A 14,961-nucleotide genomic window follows, 5' to 3' on the forward strand; every position below is an offset into this window, starting at 1 on the left:
GTACGTCTTTTCGTTTAAAAGAATATCTATAGCAAAGTTACTTTAAAAATCATATTAATCCATTTTTACAAGTTTGAAATAATTAATACTCAATTAATCATATGTTAACACTTCCTATAAAAAAGTCATATGGTAATGACTCACCTCATTTCGTGTATCATCTCAATCGTCTCATTTCCTCTCATCTCAAACACATCCTTGAAACCAAGATAAAAATTCACTACGCCAATGTTTAAAGATAGGGACAAAACTCTATTTTTTTAATAACGAAACTCTATTTGAACAAATCCAGAAGATCTTATCTTTAGCTCTATAGCTCAACAGTGACTTTTGGCTTGAAAAAAAACCTGATGGACAAGCTTTCCATCTCTTTAGCATTAATCCTAATGCTGATCCTGTAGCTGGTAATCCGCTATCAACCAGCATAAACAAAGTAGAAAGTACTGTACAAATCAATTTTCTGTATACAGCTATAGAGGCGTGCAAAAATCTCCCTTAAATCCAGCCGTCCACGCGGATACCAACGGCCAGATCTCGCATATCATCGTCACCTCCGTTCGCTTAGCTCTAGCTCTCAGCCGCCCGCTGCTCCAGCTGCTCTTCCGTTTTTTTCCCCTCTCTCTCCTCTTCGCCGCCCGCGGCGCGCCTTCCAGAACCTTCCAGAAGCTTCCTCTCGCCCCGATGTCTCTCCGGAGGCGGGAGCGCCGGGTCATCGCCGCGGCCGGCGCGGCGGCGCTCGTCGCCGTCGGCCTCAACCTCGCCTTCTCCGCCGTCGCCGCCCACCGCCGCAGGAAGCGGCGAGGTACGCGCCGCCCGAAACCCCCCCGGAGTTTTGGTTACGATGTTCCCCTCATGGCGCTCTACTTTTTCCTCAAGCTGTGCACGCCTCTCCTGCTTCTGCTCAATTGTGTAGCAATGTAGCATCCGCTGTTGATTTTTTTTTTTTTTTTGGGGGGGGGGGGGGGGGGGGGCGTGAAGAGTGGAAAAATGGCCCCCATAATGTTGCCCTTCTGTCCGCAAATCCACGCGTGAGATGTAGAAATATGTGTTTGATTGCAATAAATATTGCAGGAATTTAACTCTTGGGGCATGGAGTTATGAAGATTTAGTGGCGTAATTTTCGCGTGATTGAATGTTTGAATGTGTTGGATGGTTGCAGAGCTCCCAGGGTTTACTGCGCAAGTCAACCTCTCAGCTGCTGACATCAAGAGATTAGCTGATCGCGTCGTTTCTAAGTCGAAGGAAACATACGACGCTGTGGCTGCGGTTCCCCTAGATAAAGTATGTATCCAACACTCTGCTGCCTCTGCATTTTTTATGGAATATACCTTTTCAATCAAATCTTAGGCATTGTTTTGGAATGTGTATATGCTGCATTATTTCATTTGCTTCCCACCATTACGTTGAAATGCTTTTTGTGGTATAGCAGCAGAAACACGTACGCTTTACAGTATGTTGTTTCTTAATTTCATTAAGTTGATAATGTGACATGAATAAATGTGTGGGTTCTTTTTAAATGCCTTAACACTGGCAGGATATATTCATCCTATACTGTCTATTTGCCTGCATAAAGCCAAAGAGTGGCACGGGTTTCATATTTTGGTACATGATATGTTCTGTTGCAGGTCAGCTTCTCTAATGTCATTGCACCTCTGGCGGAATTAGATGCTCAGCAGTTCCCACTGGTTCAAGCCTGTGTGCTTCCTAGAATGGTCTCACCGTCTGATGATGTACGAAGGGCCAGTGCAGAAGCAGAGAAACGATTGGATTCTCACTTCCAGCAGTGCAGGTGCAACTTGTTACTTATTTCCTTTTCTATCTACACGGTGTAACTGCTGGTAGTTATACATCTACCAGACAGAGTTGCAATCACTGTTGATAAATAATGTGAAACCATGCACATAGGTTGGTATCTTGGTATCTTAAGAATCCACGATACTTGTATTATTATATAACCAATTCAGTGAGCATTCGTAACACATAACATCATTCCAGTATTCATTCCTTTCCATTGTTGATATGGTTAAATGAAGTGATATGATTAAGAAAACACATTCTTAATAGAATCTGAATTCCCTTTCCTTAATAAAACAAGGGCCCCTGTTTCAAATAAAACAGTAACCTGAATTCCCTGTTATTGACCTTTCCGATCTAATAAATTCCTGTTGAGACTCTAGTATAAGTACCTTGTTTTTTCGTGCAAGGTGTCCAGGCAGCGTGAAGATGTGTATCGTGTCATAAAGGCATTCACACAGAAAGGTGAAAGAATAGGTCTTGAAGCAACAAGATTTGTCCAGTGCATGGTAGACGATTCCCTTCACTGAATGATGCTATGATCACGCAGCTCTATAGATGTCCCTTGTCATTGTATCTTTTCTTCATCCGATGTACTACCTCTGTTTCATATTATAAGTCGCCTAGACTTTTTTCCTAGTCAACTTCTTTAGGTTTGACTAAATTTATAGAAAAAATTAGCAACATCTCCAACACCAAATTTGTTTCATTAAATGTAACATTGAGCATATTTTGATAATATGTTTATTTTGTGTTGAAAATGTTGCTATATTTTTCTATAAACTTGATCAAATTTTAAAAAGTTTAACTAGGAAAAAAGTTAAAACGACTTATAGTATGAAATGGAGGGAGTACCTTTGTGTGTGCTCTATCTTTTCTTGTTCGTTTTGCATTTCACCTATGATTTATTGACTTTAAAAGATTAATATCTGTTCGTTTTTAGCTATAGATCAAAGTTGAAGGTAGACAGTGGATGTATAGCTACTTTACTTATGAATCTGTTGGGAAATAAAGGATATGCTGTTTGCTTAAAAGGTGTCCCAGCATATTTCTTGACCCAACGAGTACCTGCTTGCTGATTCAATCATTATGTCAATGACACATACAGGTAAGAGAGTTTGAACGCAATGGTGCTAAACTAACTCAAAGCAAGAAAACGGAGATGGAGAAACTGAAATCTCACATTGATGACTTAAGTTTGAAGTATATTCAAAGCTTGAATGATTCCACAAAATTTCTTCTATTGAACGAGGAAGACCTGGCTGGGATGCCACTAGAGTTCTTAAAGGTAAGCTGGGAGGATGCAGTATACACACTTCCGAATGTTCACACATCCATGATCCATCCAATATCATTCTTTAATGAGTTTACCTTTAGGAACTACAATGTGCGAACATTGGACTGTTAAAAAATGGGAGTACTCAGCTTTTATTGAAAGCTATTTTCGGACTTTACGAATGAACTGAAGTGTGATAAGAGAAAAAAGGATGATACTATTTCTATCTGATCCTACATTACAATGACTGTTCAACTCAGGAACTGGAAAATACAAATGGGAAGTGGAAGGTTCTGCTGACCAGTTATCATGTTACTCCAATTCTTGAGCATTGCAAGGTCAGCTCTATTTTGTGCTTCTTTTCATGCACATCTGCATAAGGCATTTAATATTATATGCTGTGGAGTACTTAAGATTAGAATCTTTTTACTACAATTCTTTTATATAATCGCTAACTGGTCTAATTTATTTCTTGTTTTCAAGGTTGGCTCTACCAGGAAACTGATTGCTGTTGCTTATGGCCAGAAAGGTGGAAAAGAGAATATAGCCATCCTGGAAAAATTGGTAACTCCAAATATCCATATCTGTAAACTCATAAGGAACTTATACCTTTCGATTCATGATTTCATTTATTTCGCACAACTAAGTTCTATGTTGCAGTTGGTCAATTACCCAGGAAAGATATGTAACATTATAGCTCATTGAAATAGGATTTTATTATTTTACGTCCAACCTGTGCTGTAGAGGTGCACTAGGGTGCAATCCACATTTATGAGCATTATTTGACTTAAGCGTTACAATGTTTTAATTTCTTAACTGGTAAAGCAATTGCTTATTTTAGATGCATAATCTCAGTTCATAATGGAAACCAGCAGCTGACAAGTTGTGTTTTCCCCCCTTTTAACATAATAATAGGTCCAGCTAAGACACCGGCTTGCTAGATTGCTGGGGTATCCCAATTATGCTGATTATGCTATTGAACCTAGAATGCCGAGGACGTCAAGGAAGGTTTGTACTTTCCCATTATGCAGATCTGCTAGAGATTTTTTTTTAGCTAAATCTGCATTCTTAATTTTGTCTCAATATACTGATATAATTACTCTCAGATCATCAGTTTTCCAACAAGATGATGTTTAGCCATTTCATTTGCATCCCCTTTCACATGCTCACCTAAATTTGCATATGATACCAAGACCCACTCATGCTCTAAAGGACTTGTACCTACAGGTCTTGGAGTTTTTGGAGGAGATGTCAGAACAATTAAATGGCCTAGCTAATAGGGAGCTCAGCGTACTCAAAGATCTGAAGGTTTTGGACAAAGCTCTTATTGATCTCTCTCTTTCTTTTTATTGATTACACTCTTTTTATTAACAATTTAAACTCATAGTCAATCTTCTAATTTCAGATGAAGGAGGAGGGTGATGCTCAATTTAGCGTGGAAGACCTGTTATACTACATGAAAAGAGCTGAGGAGCTCAAGGTTGATCTTGACATTGGTGAAATTAAACAATTTTTCCCTGTTGACCTGGTCATATCAGGAATATTGAAGATGTTTCAAGATCTGTTTGGTAAGATGTACCCATCAGAGAATAAACCATAACCCCCCATTATTCATAAAATTCGACTGGATATACCTCTTCCAAAATATGACTGGATGTGTTTTGCTCTCATCTTATTTTGGCAGCACTGCGATTTGAGGAAATGAAGGATGCTGAGACTTGGCACGATACAGTTCGTCTCTTTTCTGTCTGGGATGCAAGTTCAAGTGATCTTTTGGGTTACTTTTTTCTGGATATCTTTTCCAGGTTTGTTTGGATGCATGCTGGTGAAGTTTTAATAATTTTGATAGCCTCACGCTACTATTTAGAAATCTAGTTGAGCATGCATATTGAAACATTACTTCTGAAAGCCAATTCTCTTAGGATAAAATCTTATCTTGATAAATGCAGACACAGAACACATGAAAGAAACATTAAGGATAAACAGCATAACATGGAAACACAAATCACAAGGGAAAAAAAATGCACACTTCCACTTGCACTTGCAACCAAATAAAGTAATTTTGATGAACTACTTGACTTTATTCCCAGGGAAGGAAAATATGCACATACCTGCGTCGTGGCACTTCAGAATGGATGCCTGTGTTCTAATGGCACAAGAAAGGTAATGTAGAGAATTCATGTATTTCTAGTGCAGTTAGAGCATGATCAATTGTTCGAATCGGCTCAATTGAAAGGACTGGTTATTCAAAGTAGTGTAAAAAGGGTGTCTTGCTAAAGCAAAGCTACTGGAGACTTAAGACAATCAAAATTTTACAAGCTAGAAAACGACTCTGCGGTTCTCAGTTTCTCACGAGTCGCGATATCTATAATCGGTGAAATGTACATGTGGATTCTAGTGGAGCCCGGTGTTAATTTGGTGGTCATTGCCAACAGGTTCCAGTTGCAGTTCTATTGTCTCAATGCCCGAAAGAGTTTGATGGGAATTCAGCACTGCTGAGGTTCCCAGAAGTTGTAAGGATATTCCATGAATTCAGTCATGTGGTATGCTAAATTCTCTCACTTTGTTTTTAGCAAACTTTTTAACAGAAATGTTCTTTACAAATAGGGCTTCACAGAAATATGTTTTGTTTTAAGTTTATAATACTATTACTTCATTAGGCACTGTTTTTGCCACTTGGGAATTATCGTTATACCTTAATTATGGTAAATGAAATTTAGCTTTCTTTCTTGAGAAATTCGACTTTTGACCAATGCCAGATTGCTGATTATCTCTTCCGCTGTTGAACATCAAATAAAACTGCGTTGATTGGTCTCCAATATTCTGTAGGTCCATCATATCTCCAACAGAGCCACCTTTTCTAGATTTTCGGGTCTTCAACTGGAGGGGGATTTTGCTGAAATTCCAAGTCTGTTACTTGAGAATTGGTAGGTATTGCTGTGTTTCTTCAGTAACATACCAACACTTTGGAAGCTGTCATTTCTGATGTGTAAGATGAAATTTGCCATTTCAGGTGCTATGAGAACATTTCTCTAAAAATGATGTCTGGCTTCCATCAGGTGATGCAAGTTAGCATGATGTTTATGTGCCGAAATAATATTTGAAACATTGTGCACTGCCTCTACAGAGGAGATATTTGGATTTTTATACTACCAAGTTATTTTAGGCAATGGAACAACCAAGCTTATGAATAAGAAGTGGATGTTTTTTGCATGACCGGAAAAACATTGTTTAGATTAAGAAAGCAGTATATGAACTGGGAATAGTTTCCTCTTTTGTTTATGACATGAAGTGAATCTGATGACACATAAAAAAAAATTGTATTGGTGATACAGGCTTTTTAGACTTAGACAAGTTAGTGTTGACCTGATGAAACTTGTTTCAAATTGCACTTGAAATAGTTTCTGTTCTTATCATTGTAGGACATTACGAAGTCTATCACTAGTGAGGCTTGCCAATCACTGAAAAGAAGGCGTGACATATTTGCTGGCCTGAAACTAAAACAAGAGATCCTTTTGTGTGAGTCATTTTGCTGGGAAGATTGTTTCTCAACAGTACTATCTCTGATACTCTGACAACATAGTGAGATACGGATACTATGAGACATTGACGATTGATGTCCCCAGCACCTCGTTTTCTCTAATTGTGCAACACAATAACTGATAAATAAACTCATTTGTCGTTCTTAAGACCTGTATTTTGAACAAAAGAAAAACAGTCTTACTTCCCTTGTTTTCCGCCTATTCACTGAATAAATTACTGTTTTTATATGTGTAATCCCAACCTGGTATATGCTTTTTGACATGTTCATTAGTGCTAGCTAATACGTGTTCTTTTGCTGTTACCAGGCCTTGTTGATCAGATAATACATACAGGCGAAAATGTGAACATTGATGACTTAATCAAGGATCTTCATCCAAAGGTACATTGTAAATAACTGATTCATTATTTATATTACTTGCATGGACAACTGAAGGTGTAATGCTCCTTTTTTTTTCAGGTAATGCTAGGTATACCTTTGTTGGAAGGGAATAGCCCAGCTTCATGTTTTCCACGTATTGCTATTGGCTATGATGCTGTGTGCTACAGTTACATATGGAGTGAGGTCTGATCTAAGCATAACTCCAAAGGCATATTACACTCATCATATATTTTAAACCATTAGTAAAGCACATTCACTTTTACAATGCAGGTGTTTGCGGCTGATCTGTTTGCATCAAAATTTAAAGACGACTTGCTAAATCAGCATGCGGGGTTGCGGTTTAGAAATAAGGTACTGACTAGTGCTCCTGAGGCATTATGTATTTCCATCATCGACTCATGGCAATTGTTCTAAAATGCTTTCATTATTCAGGTATTGGCTCCAGGAGGCTCGAAAAATCCCCTTGATATCATATCTGACTACCTTGGACGAGAACCATCATTGCAAGCTTTCATTCAGAGCCGAACGAGGAACAGTCTGTGAAAGATCGTGTAACCCTTGAAGGTTTAATTAGTGTTGAATTATTTTTTTCTCTCTGAGGGAATAGTTAGTGCTGAGATCTGATTATCATCTGTTCGTTTGTTCAACCTTTTACTGCAACGAGAATGCTTTTGCAGTGACAAGGTATCTAGGAGCAGTCATTTTTCTCACATCGGAGCTGCCCTCAAGTTTCAGCCATGTAGTGCAATGTCCGTTTATTGTACAATTAGCAACTGGGAAAAGGGGGTGAAGTTAACTTCACTTCATTGACGATGCTGAAACTTGAAAAGATCATACGAGCATACATGTGTCAAAAGAACATGCATGTGGATTAAACAAGAAGCTGGAAGACATACGAAACTTAGGCCTGAAATCTGTTGGTGTAAGCACGAAGCAATGTGTCGCCTTAAACCTTGCAAAATGAAGGTGAGGTTGAAGTAAACGGGTGAAATGCAAAGTAAACCTTTGAGTGGTATCAAAATTAACAACCAAAACAAGTTGGAGATAACTTCCATTTGAATATTGTTCTGGAATTTGCGTTAGAAAACCTTTGAGTGGTATCAAAATTACAACCAAAACAAGTAAAGGTTAACCAAGTAAAAGAAAATTGAGTTGATTGGCAGACGCGATGGTATATCAACGCTTTTTCTTTAAATGGATCATTGGACAATGACACTTGCCTTCTCAAAAATGGTAAATTCAAGCCCCAACAATTTCATATTACACAAAGGGTACAAAAGAAATTAAAGAATTGAGCTCTACAGGGGGAAGAGCATCGTCTTTGAGTTCAGTCTACAATTTGCACACTACATTTTCTCTCACAAAGACCATAATAAATGGGGGGAAAAAGCCCAGTACTCACTCACATTAGGCTAACAGGTTCCTGGCCTCCACTTTGCAATTGCTCCCATTACCAGGTGAAAAAGAACATGTTGATGCTTTCCCGTAAGTCTATTTCACAGTTCTGATATATTTGCTACAACTACTAATACGAGAACTCGTGTCCTCGGAGGGATATGTATTTCTTCATCCATATGGCGATGTCCTCGGCACAGGCCTGGGCCTGCGGTGTCTTGAGGAAAACATCGAGGGTTGCAAACTCATGAACTGTATCCTTGTAATCAAGAACAGGTGCATCGACATTCACCTTGCGGAGCTCCTCCGAGTATGCAATTGCTCGATCCCTCATCCAGTCATGTTCCGCGATGACTGTCAAGGTCGGAGGCATACATTTCAGTGGTGGCCCTCCTCTATCAGGAGCCAGGGGATTCGCAGCAGGATGATCCAGGCTGAATTCCTTCTCTGACAAAAATAATCTCCAAGCAAGTATACATGTGGACTTGTCATAGAAGTATGAGTTCGCAAGCCTTATTTCCGAGTGTGTTGGAACGCTTCCTATGAAGAATGGGTACATCAGAACCTGTGCAACAACCTTGATAGGGTCAAATAGCTTTCCATCTTCTACTGCCTTCCGAGTGACAAAATTAGCAATATTGGCACCACAGCTTACACCAAGTAGTACACATCTGTTCAATCAAAAGACAGAATGCATGGTCAGATTACAGTAATAGTAATGCTCAATAACTAGAACAAAAGGAATAACTACAAATGATCAGGTATATTGACCAGCAAGACAAGAATAGTTGTTGGCGTGGTAAAGACTAACATATTATATTGGAAATTGAACTTAGGTGAACACTTTGAACGTTGAGACATCTACACCCAGGAAGTTGCAACATCAATCGACAGAGGTTGAAGTGAAGATGGTACATCAATACGAAAACATGTAATTTTGCTTGCATTTAAAGCAATTGCATTGTGGAGAGACCATTAACAGACATCTACTCAACATTTAGCTTCCAGATGAATAGAACTTTCCCAACAAGATAAAAACTTACATTTTTTTTCCAAAGAAAAAGTCAACACACATGCCACAAGTCAAACGAATCTTAAAATGGCACAATGTATTATAAATGCCAACAACCATCTGGAGTACAGTCCTGGTGGGCTGGCATTTGGAATTTTTTGAATGCTTATTCTTAATTCTGGAGCTACACACTGTTGTGAGCCTGTGTATCATCACAATCCACACGAAAAGCTGAAGTGCATGCAGATGGCGTGATACAACATAAATTACACATGACATATCGAACAAGCCTAATTAACGGGCACTAAACATTGAACCTGTCTCAGCGAACATTCTCGCACATTTTAAATCTGGTACCACTCAGAAATGGAAACTATTGTGGAACTCAACACATTCATAATATTATTACCATTTGAATCTCCAACAGACCAAGTATTTACTCATCCCTTCTAATATGGTCACCAAACTAGAGCAATTTTGATGTACAGTACCAAGAAATGCTAGTGGATGACAAATTAGAACTATTAGATCAATAGATAGAAGGTTGTGAAAGAAAAACCCAATTATCTTCACTCAATTCTTTTGTTTGCCTCATTTGCCAATGCAGTGTTAAGTTCCTACCCATTTACTGCAATACAGTACTACTACCGATTAAAACAAGTACAAACAAGAGGGATCGAACAAATCTTACCTTGCCGGATCACCATGGGCAGCAATCCACGGCTCGACGGTAGAAGCACCGAACGTGTCCACCCCGCCACCGACCTTGCTCATCATGGCGAGATTCGCTTGCTTGGCGATCCACCTGAGCACCCTGACCCCGTCATCGAACGCGGCGGGATAGCGGCTCTCGGGCGCAAGCCTGTATCCCACGGCGACGACGATGGCGTCGCACATCTTGGCCACCCTCCTGCAGAAGGCGTCGTTGGCGGCGGAGCTGCTGCTCCCGGACACGAACCCGCCGCCGTGGAACTGGACGACGATGGGCAGCCTCCGCCGCGCGGACGCCGCGGCGCGCGGGGAGGAGACGGCGTGCGGGAGGTAGCCCCTGTAGGGCGCGCTCCCGCCGTTGGCGGTGGCGGGCGGGGGCTCGCTGGCGCGGCGGCTGTGCGGGCGCGGCGGCGGGGTGGGGAGGAAGATGCGGACGGAGAGGGAGGAGTTGGGGTCGATGTGGAGGTCCTTGGAGGCGACGCCGTCCGCCGCGGAGAAGGCCGGGTTCGACGGCGCCGTGGCCTCGTCCGCGCGGCAGGAGACCCCGAACGCCGCCGCGTCGTCTTCCCCTCCCGCCGCCGCCGCCGCAGCCGCCGCGGCGAGCGACTGGAGCTTGTGGCGGAGGAGGAGCTTGAAGAAGACGCTGTAGATCTTCACGCCGACGCCCGGCATCGCCTCACCTCACCTGGATCCACACATCCGACGAGCGAACCCGCCCCGCCCCGCCCGCTCGGATCTGCAAGTCCCGCCGCAGATCACCCGGCTCCGTCGGATTCACGAACCAGACCGCGTCAAAATCGACGCCAACCAAGAGCGAGAATGGATTGCGAATGATGATGGAGTGGTTGGGGGAGGAGGGGGAAAGCGAGAAGCAAATGGCGATTGGTTGGGTGGCAATCCGGATGGGATGACGACGATGATGGCAGAGGGCGGCGTGGGGTGGAAAGATCGAGAGGCGAGACGAGACGAGACGAGGTTGGTGAGGCGGAAGGAAAAGACGGGGAAGCGAAGCCGAGGCGAAGAAGGGGTTGGTTCGTTCGCTCGCTCGCTCGTTGGATTGATTTGATTCCGTGGATGCGGCCGAGCCGAGCCGACGCGAACGCCCGCTCCCAAATGCGACCGTGTTTTTTCAATTCAAACCCCCGCCTCCCTCTGTTTCTCTTCTCATGGTGAATTCCGTTAGAATGTTCTGAAATTATTGTATGTTTACGGGTTAGTGTAAGTGTCAACCGTTTTAACCAGTCTAACCAAAGCGCAATCGAGACCAATTAGCTAGCCTGTTCACAAGGCCAAGTATCCGAGATTAGTACTAGTACACAGCATCCAGTTCTCACTCCCAAGATTGCTGGTCACGTTCTCTACCTCCTCCCAGAAAAAAAGGGGTTGCTGATCACGCACGTTCCATGTGTTGTCGGTGCGGGTGGGTCAGGCGATTTCTGGGAAGAGGTAACAAATCCTCACCCGCGAGCGAGCCGCCGTCAACGCCACGAGCGGCGGAGGATACCCCCTGCATCCTGCAGCCAATTCGCTCGTCGCAAAGACCGTGTCGTTGTACTTGTGCTACTTGTGCGCATAGTACGTGTGAGCCGGCGACACGGCGATTATAACTATAGACAACTAGGCCGCGGAGAATTTTGATTGTGAGAAGCAGCTGATCGATTAACCGGAACGGTTCAACGGCACGCACGTACGCACGGCGGCACGGGGTATAAGTAATCATGGGGTAAGATGTAGTAACGCGTTGCCAATGACCAATCCAGCAGGTACAATATACGTATGACGTATATACCTCCATATTTTAATTTTAATGTATGACGCCGTTGGTTTTTTGTCCAACGTTTGACTATTCGTTTTATTTAAAAATTTTATGTAATTATCATTTATTTTATTATGACTTAACTCGTCATCAAATGTTTTTTAAGCATGACATAAATATTTTTATATTTACATAAAATTTTTTGAATAAAATGAATGGTTTAGTCAAAAAGTCAACGGTATCATGTATTAAAATACGGAGGTATTACGTATATACGAGTAATAGTAACCAGTCAGCCGCGACGGGCGAAAGCACGAAGGTTCAAAGTGGAAAAACGCAGGCTGCAACGCAACCGAGTCAAGCCGTTCTTTTCACCCTCGGTGTCTATCTGGAATGGCCAGCTGGCCTGCCGCCTACGTGACCCTGGTTACTTGGGCCGCTTCTTGACCGTACGGGCTGGAGAAGTCAGCCTGGTACCGATAGAGATCCTATGCGGGCCATCTAGATGGCCCAAAACTCGCCTATGTCCCGTGTCCGTAAAGGAACAAGTCCCACTTTAACTCCCTTAAAAAGTGACATGAATTTAATCCGTGACCCTCAACCGCACAACCGGATAAGATGACCCCCCGAACTATTCAAACCAGCGCAATTTGAATTCCTTAGTGGTTTTGGATGACAGTTTTGCTGACATGGCACTGACGTGGCAATGTTGACCTGGTCTGTGGTGTTGACGTCACGCTTAGGAGGCATTAAAATAAAAAAACTATGTGGGCCCCATTCGTCATTCAAAAAAAAATACTAGGTCAACATCACCACGTCAATAAAACCGCCGTCCAAAACCGCTGTCAAATTGCATTGGTTTGAGTATAGTTTAGGGAGTCATCCTATCTAGGTTTTGCGGTCGAGGGTCATGCATTAGATTCGGATCACTTTAAAGGGAGTGAACTTATTCCATCCGTAAATACAACGGGCTTTTGACGCAGCCCAGTATTACGGCACGGGGCCTCGTGCCAGCGGAACAACTAGGCCCACAAAATCCAATCTGGTCCGTCCCAGCCTCCCAGCTTGTTCCGAGATTGAAGTACGGAGATCGAGATGCCGCCGCCGGACGCGTTCCACCGCGCACGGTTGTCTCTCCACGAAATCCACGGAATTAAATTTTAAAATATACATTTTTTTTCGATTTTGTATATATACACATGTGTTTGAAAAAATTACATAAATATACGTCAAAAAATTACATAAATATACGTCTCCCGCAGGCTGGTGATGCGGCACCGCCTCCTCCAGCCAACATGCGTGACTGGGGCCGGTCCCGCGCCGGGGCGGTGCGGCACCGCATCGGCCGCCGTGCCGCACCGGCCGCTGCTCGGGTGCATGCCTGCCACCGCTTGGCGGTGGCGCAGAACAGGCATGCGGCACCGCGGGCGTTCCCGCGTCATCAGTCAGCGCCACCGCCGCTTGATCAGTGTAGCACAGTGATGCATATTAGCATATATAGCACATTACACATGCATTAGCAGCATTACGAACAAAAGTTTATTTGATTATGTGTTTGATCGTTTGCATTTGGCGGACCCGCTTAACCATTCCGCGGAACCGTGACCTAGTCTGACGCATTCCGCCGTCACTCCCGTCCGCTCCCATCGGTACCGCGTTGGTGCCGCACGGCCTAGTCGCGGGTTGAGCGGTGCCGCATTATCTCGGCGCGGGACCGTCCCGGTTGAAGCTGCGGGACCGCCCCCTCCAGTCGGTCCCGCGTCTTCGAGCCGCGTCCCCAACCAGCGGAAGACGTATATTTCTGTAAAAATTTTAGAAGCATATATGCATACACAAAATTGAGAAAAATGATGTATATTTGAAAATTTAATTCGAAATCTCCACGTCCTCCGTTCCCGCGCTTCACTGCCCCACGCAATCCGCGCGCCATCCATGCTTGCGCCCAATCACCAGAGCGCGCCCCGCCGTCCGGCGAGGACGCCAAGGGGCTTGGCGCCGGCTCGGCTCGGCTGGATCCCCGACAGCCGACGGCATCAACAGCGACATGCAACTTTGGGAGCAATATATATCTATAGACAGACGAAGAGCACGTACTACTGCAATAGTAGACTGATTGCATTGGTGCATGAGAATGAGATGGACCCCGGTATGATGATTTTGCACTAGGAAGTAGGAACTGGTATACGGCGGCTATACCTGGGATCGATAGGTTCATCCGTGATCCGTGCACTCATGCATGAACTGATGCACATCGGAACAGAGCAACACGGACTAAAGTGGTGGACGCGCACGGTGACAAACACAGCATGAGAAAAAGACGGAAAAGGCGGCAGCGAGCTTGACGGTACACATGACCTGTCGCCACTATTGCTCGTCTACGCCCTTGCACACTTACACCCATGCTGATTGATCTGCATTATTAGCAGTGAAAAGAGATCGAGCTGATACATAAAAAAGGAAAAGAAAAGAAACATATCCAACGCCGCACCACACCACATCACACCACTCACTGTCCTTCCCATCTCATCCCAAACCTGAAATTCCGTCCGCGTCATGGCGTGGCACCGCGCGCTTTGCTTTCCACCCATCACTCATTCACTCTGCTCCGCCACCCAGACAACGGCCGTTGCGCTGGGCGGTTCGTGACGTACGCGCGCCGCATTGCATCCGGCTGCACAAAGGCCGCGCGTCGCTCGGCGCCTCCTTGTTCCGGTCGGATCATCCATAGTGGTTGTGCCAGTGTCATACAACACCGACGATTTTTAATAAAACCAATGATTAAACTGCTTATCTGTATATTATAATATTATGGTCTAAATATAACTAACATCCTGATACTGATAAACATATTTATGACACGGATGAACTAATATCCTTCGGAACCACGGTTTTGTGCGTTTGCGCGCAAGCCACCACAACGCTCATTCACACACGCACCGTGTCCGTTTTCCCGTAACACGCCGACCGATCGGCAAGCGCGGCGGACCAAAGGTTTGGACACCGCGCACGGTTAATTTTTGTGCATGTCCTGCTCACGGTGAAGCCAAATGAAAAGCACGAGAAAATTCTCCGTATATGCATTATATTCTGTAGGG

At 43.6% G+C, this 14,961-nt stretch overlaps 2 protein-coding genes across 2 annotated transcripts; one reads left to right on the top strand and one right to left on the bottom strand.

Moving 5' to 3' along the window:
• The first annotated feature begins 586 nt into the window (after positions 1 to 586).
• LOC127780107 (probable thimet oligopeptidase) lies at positions 587 to 8,172 on the top strand. Its single transcript, XM_052307060.1, has 20 exons — positions 587 to 802; positions 1,160 to 1,281; positions 1,626 to 1,789; positions 2,213 to 2,303; positions 2,903 to 3,082; positions 3,331 to 3,408; positions 3,554 to 3,634; positions 3,986 to 4,078; positions 4,298 to 4,378; positions 4,476 to 4,638; positions 4,755 to 4,875; positions 5,161 to 5,233; positions 5,506 to 5,613; positions 5,900 to 5,997; positions 6,084 to 6,129; positions 6,493 to 6,589; positions 6,919 to 6,992; positions 7,071 to 7,175; positions 7,263 to 7,343; positions 7,425 to 8,172. The coding sequence occupies exons 1-20, from the start codon at positions 682 to 684 to the stop codon at positions 7,533 to 7,535; spliced, it is 2,088 nt and encodes a 695-aa protein (XP_052163020.1). The 5' UTR covers positions 587 to 681; the 3' UTR covers positions 7,536 to 8,172.
• Positions 8,173 to 8,227: 55 nt separating this feature from the next.
• LOC127780117 (probable carboxylesterase 16) lies at positions 8,228 to 11,196 on the bottom strand. Its single transcript, XM_052307070.1, has 2 exons — positions 10,091 to 11,196; positions 8,228 to 9,058 (listed from the first exon to the last, which is right to left on the bottom strand). Exons 1-2 carry the CDS (start codon positions 10,780 to 10,782, stop codon positions 8,518 to 8,520), a joined length of 1,233 nt encoding a protein of 410 aa, XP_052163030.1. The 5' UTR covers positions 10,783 to 11,196; the 3' UTR covers positions 8,228 to 8,517.
• Between the last annotated feature and the right edge of the window lie 3,765 nt (positions 11,197 to 14,961).

The sequence above is a fragment of the Oryza glaberrima genome, chromosome 1, assembly GCF_000147395.1.
Source record: "Oryza glaberrima chromosome 1, OglaRS2, whole genome shotgun sequence".
Lineage (NCBI taxonomy): Eukaryota > Viridiplantae > Streptophyta > Magnoliopsida > Poales > Poaceae > Oryza > Oryza glaberrima.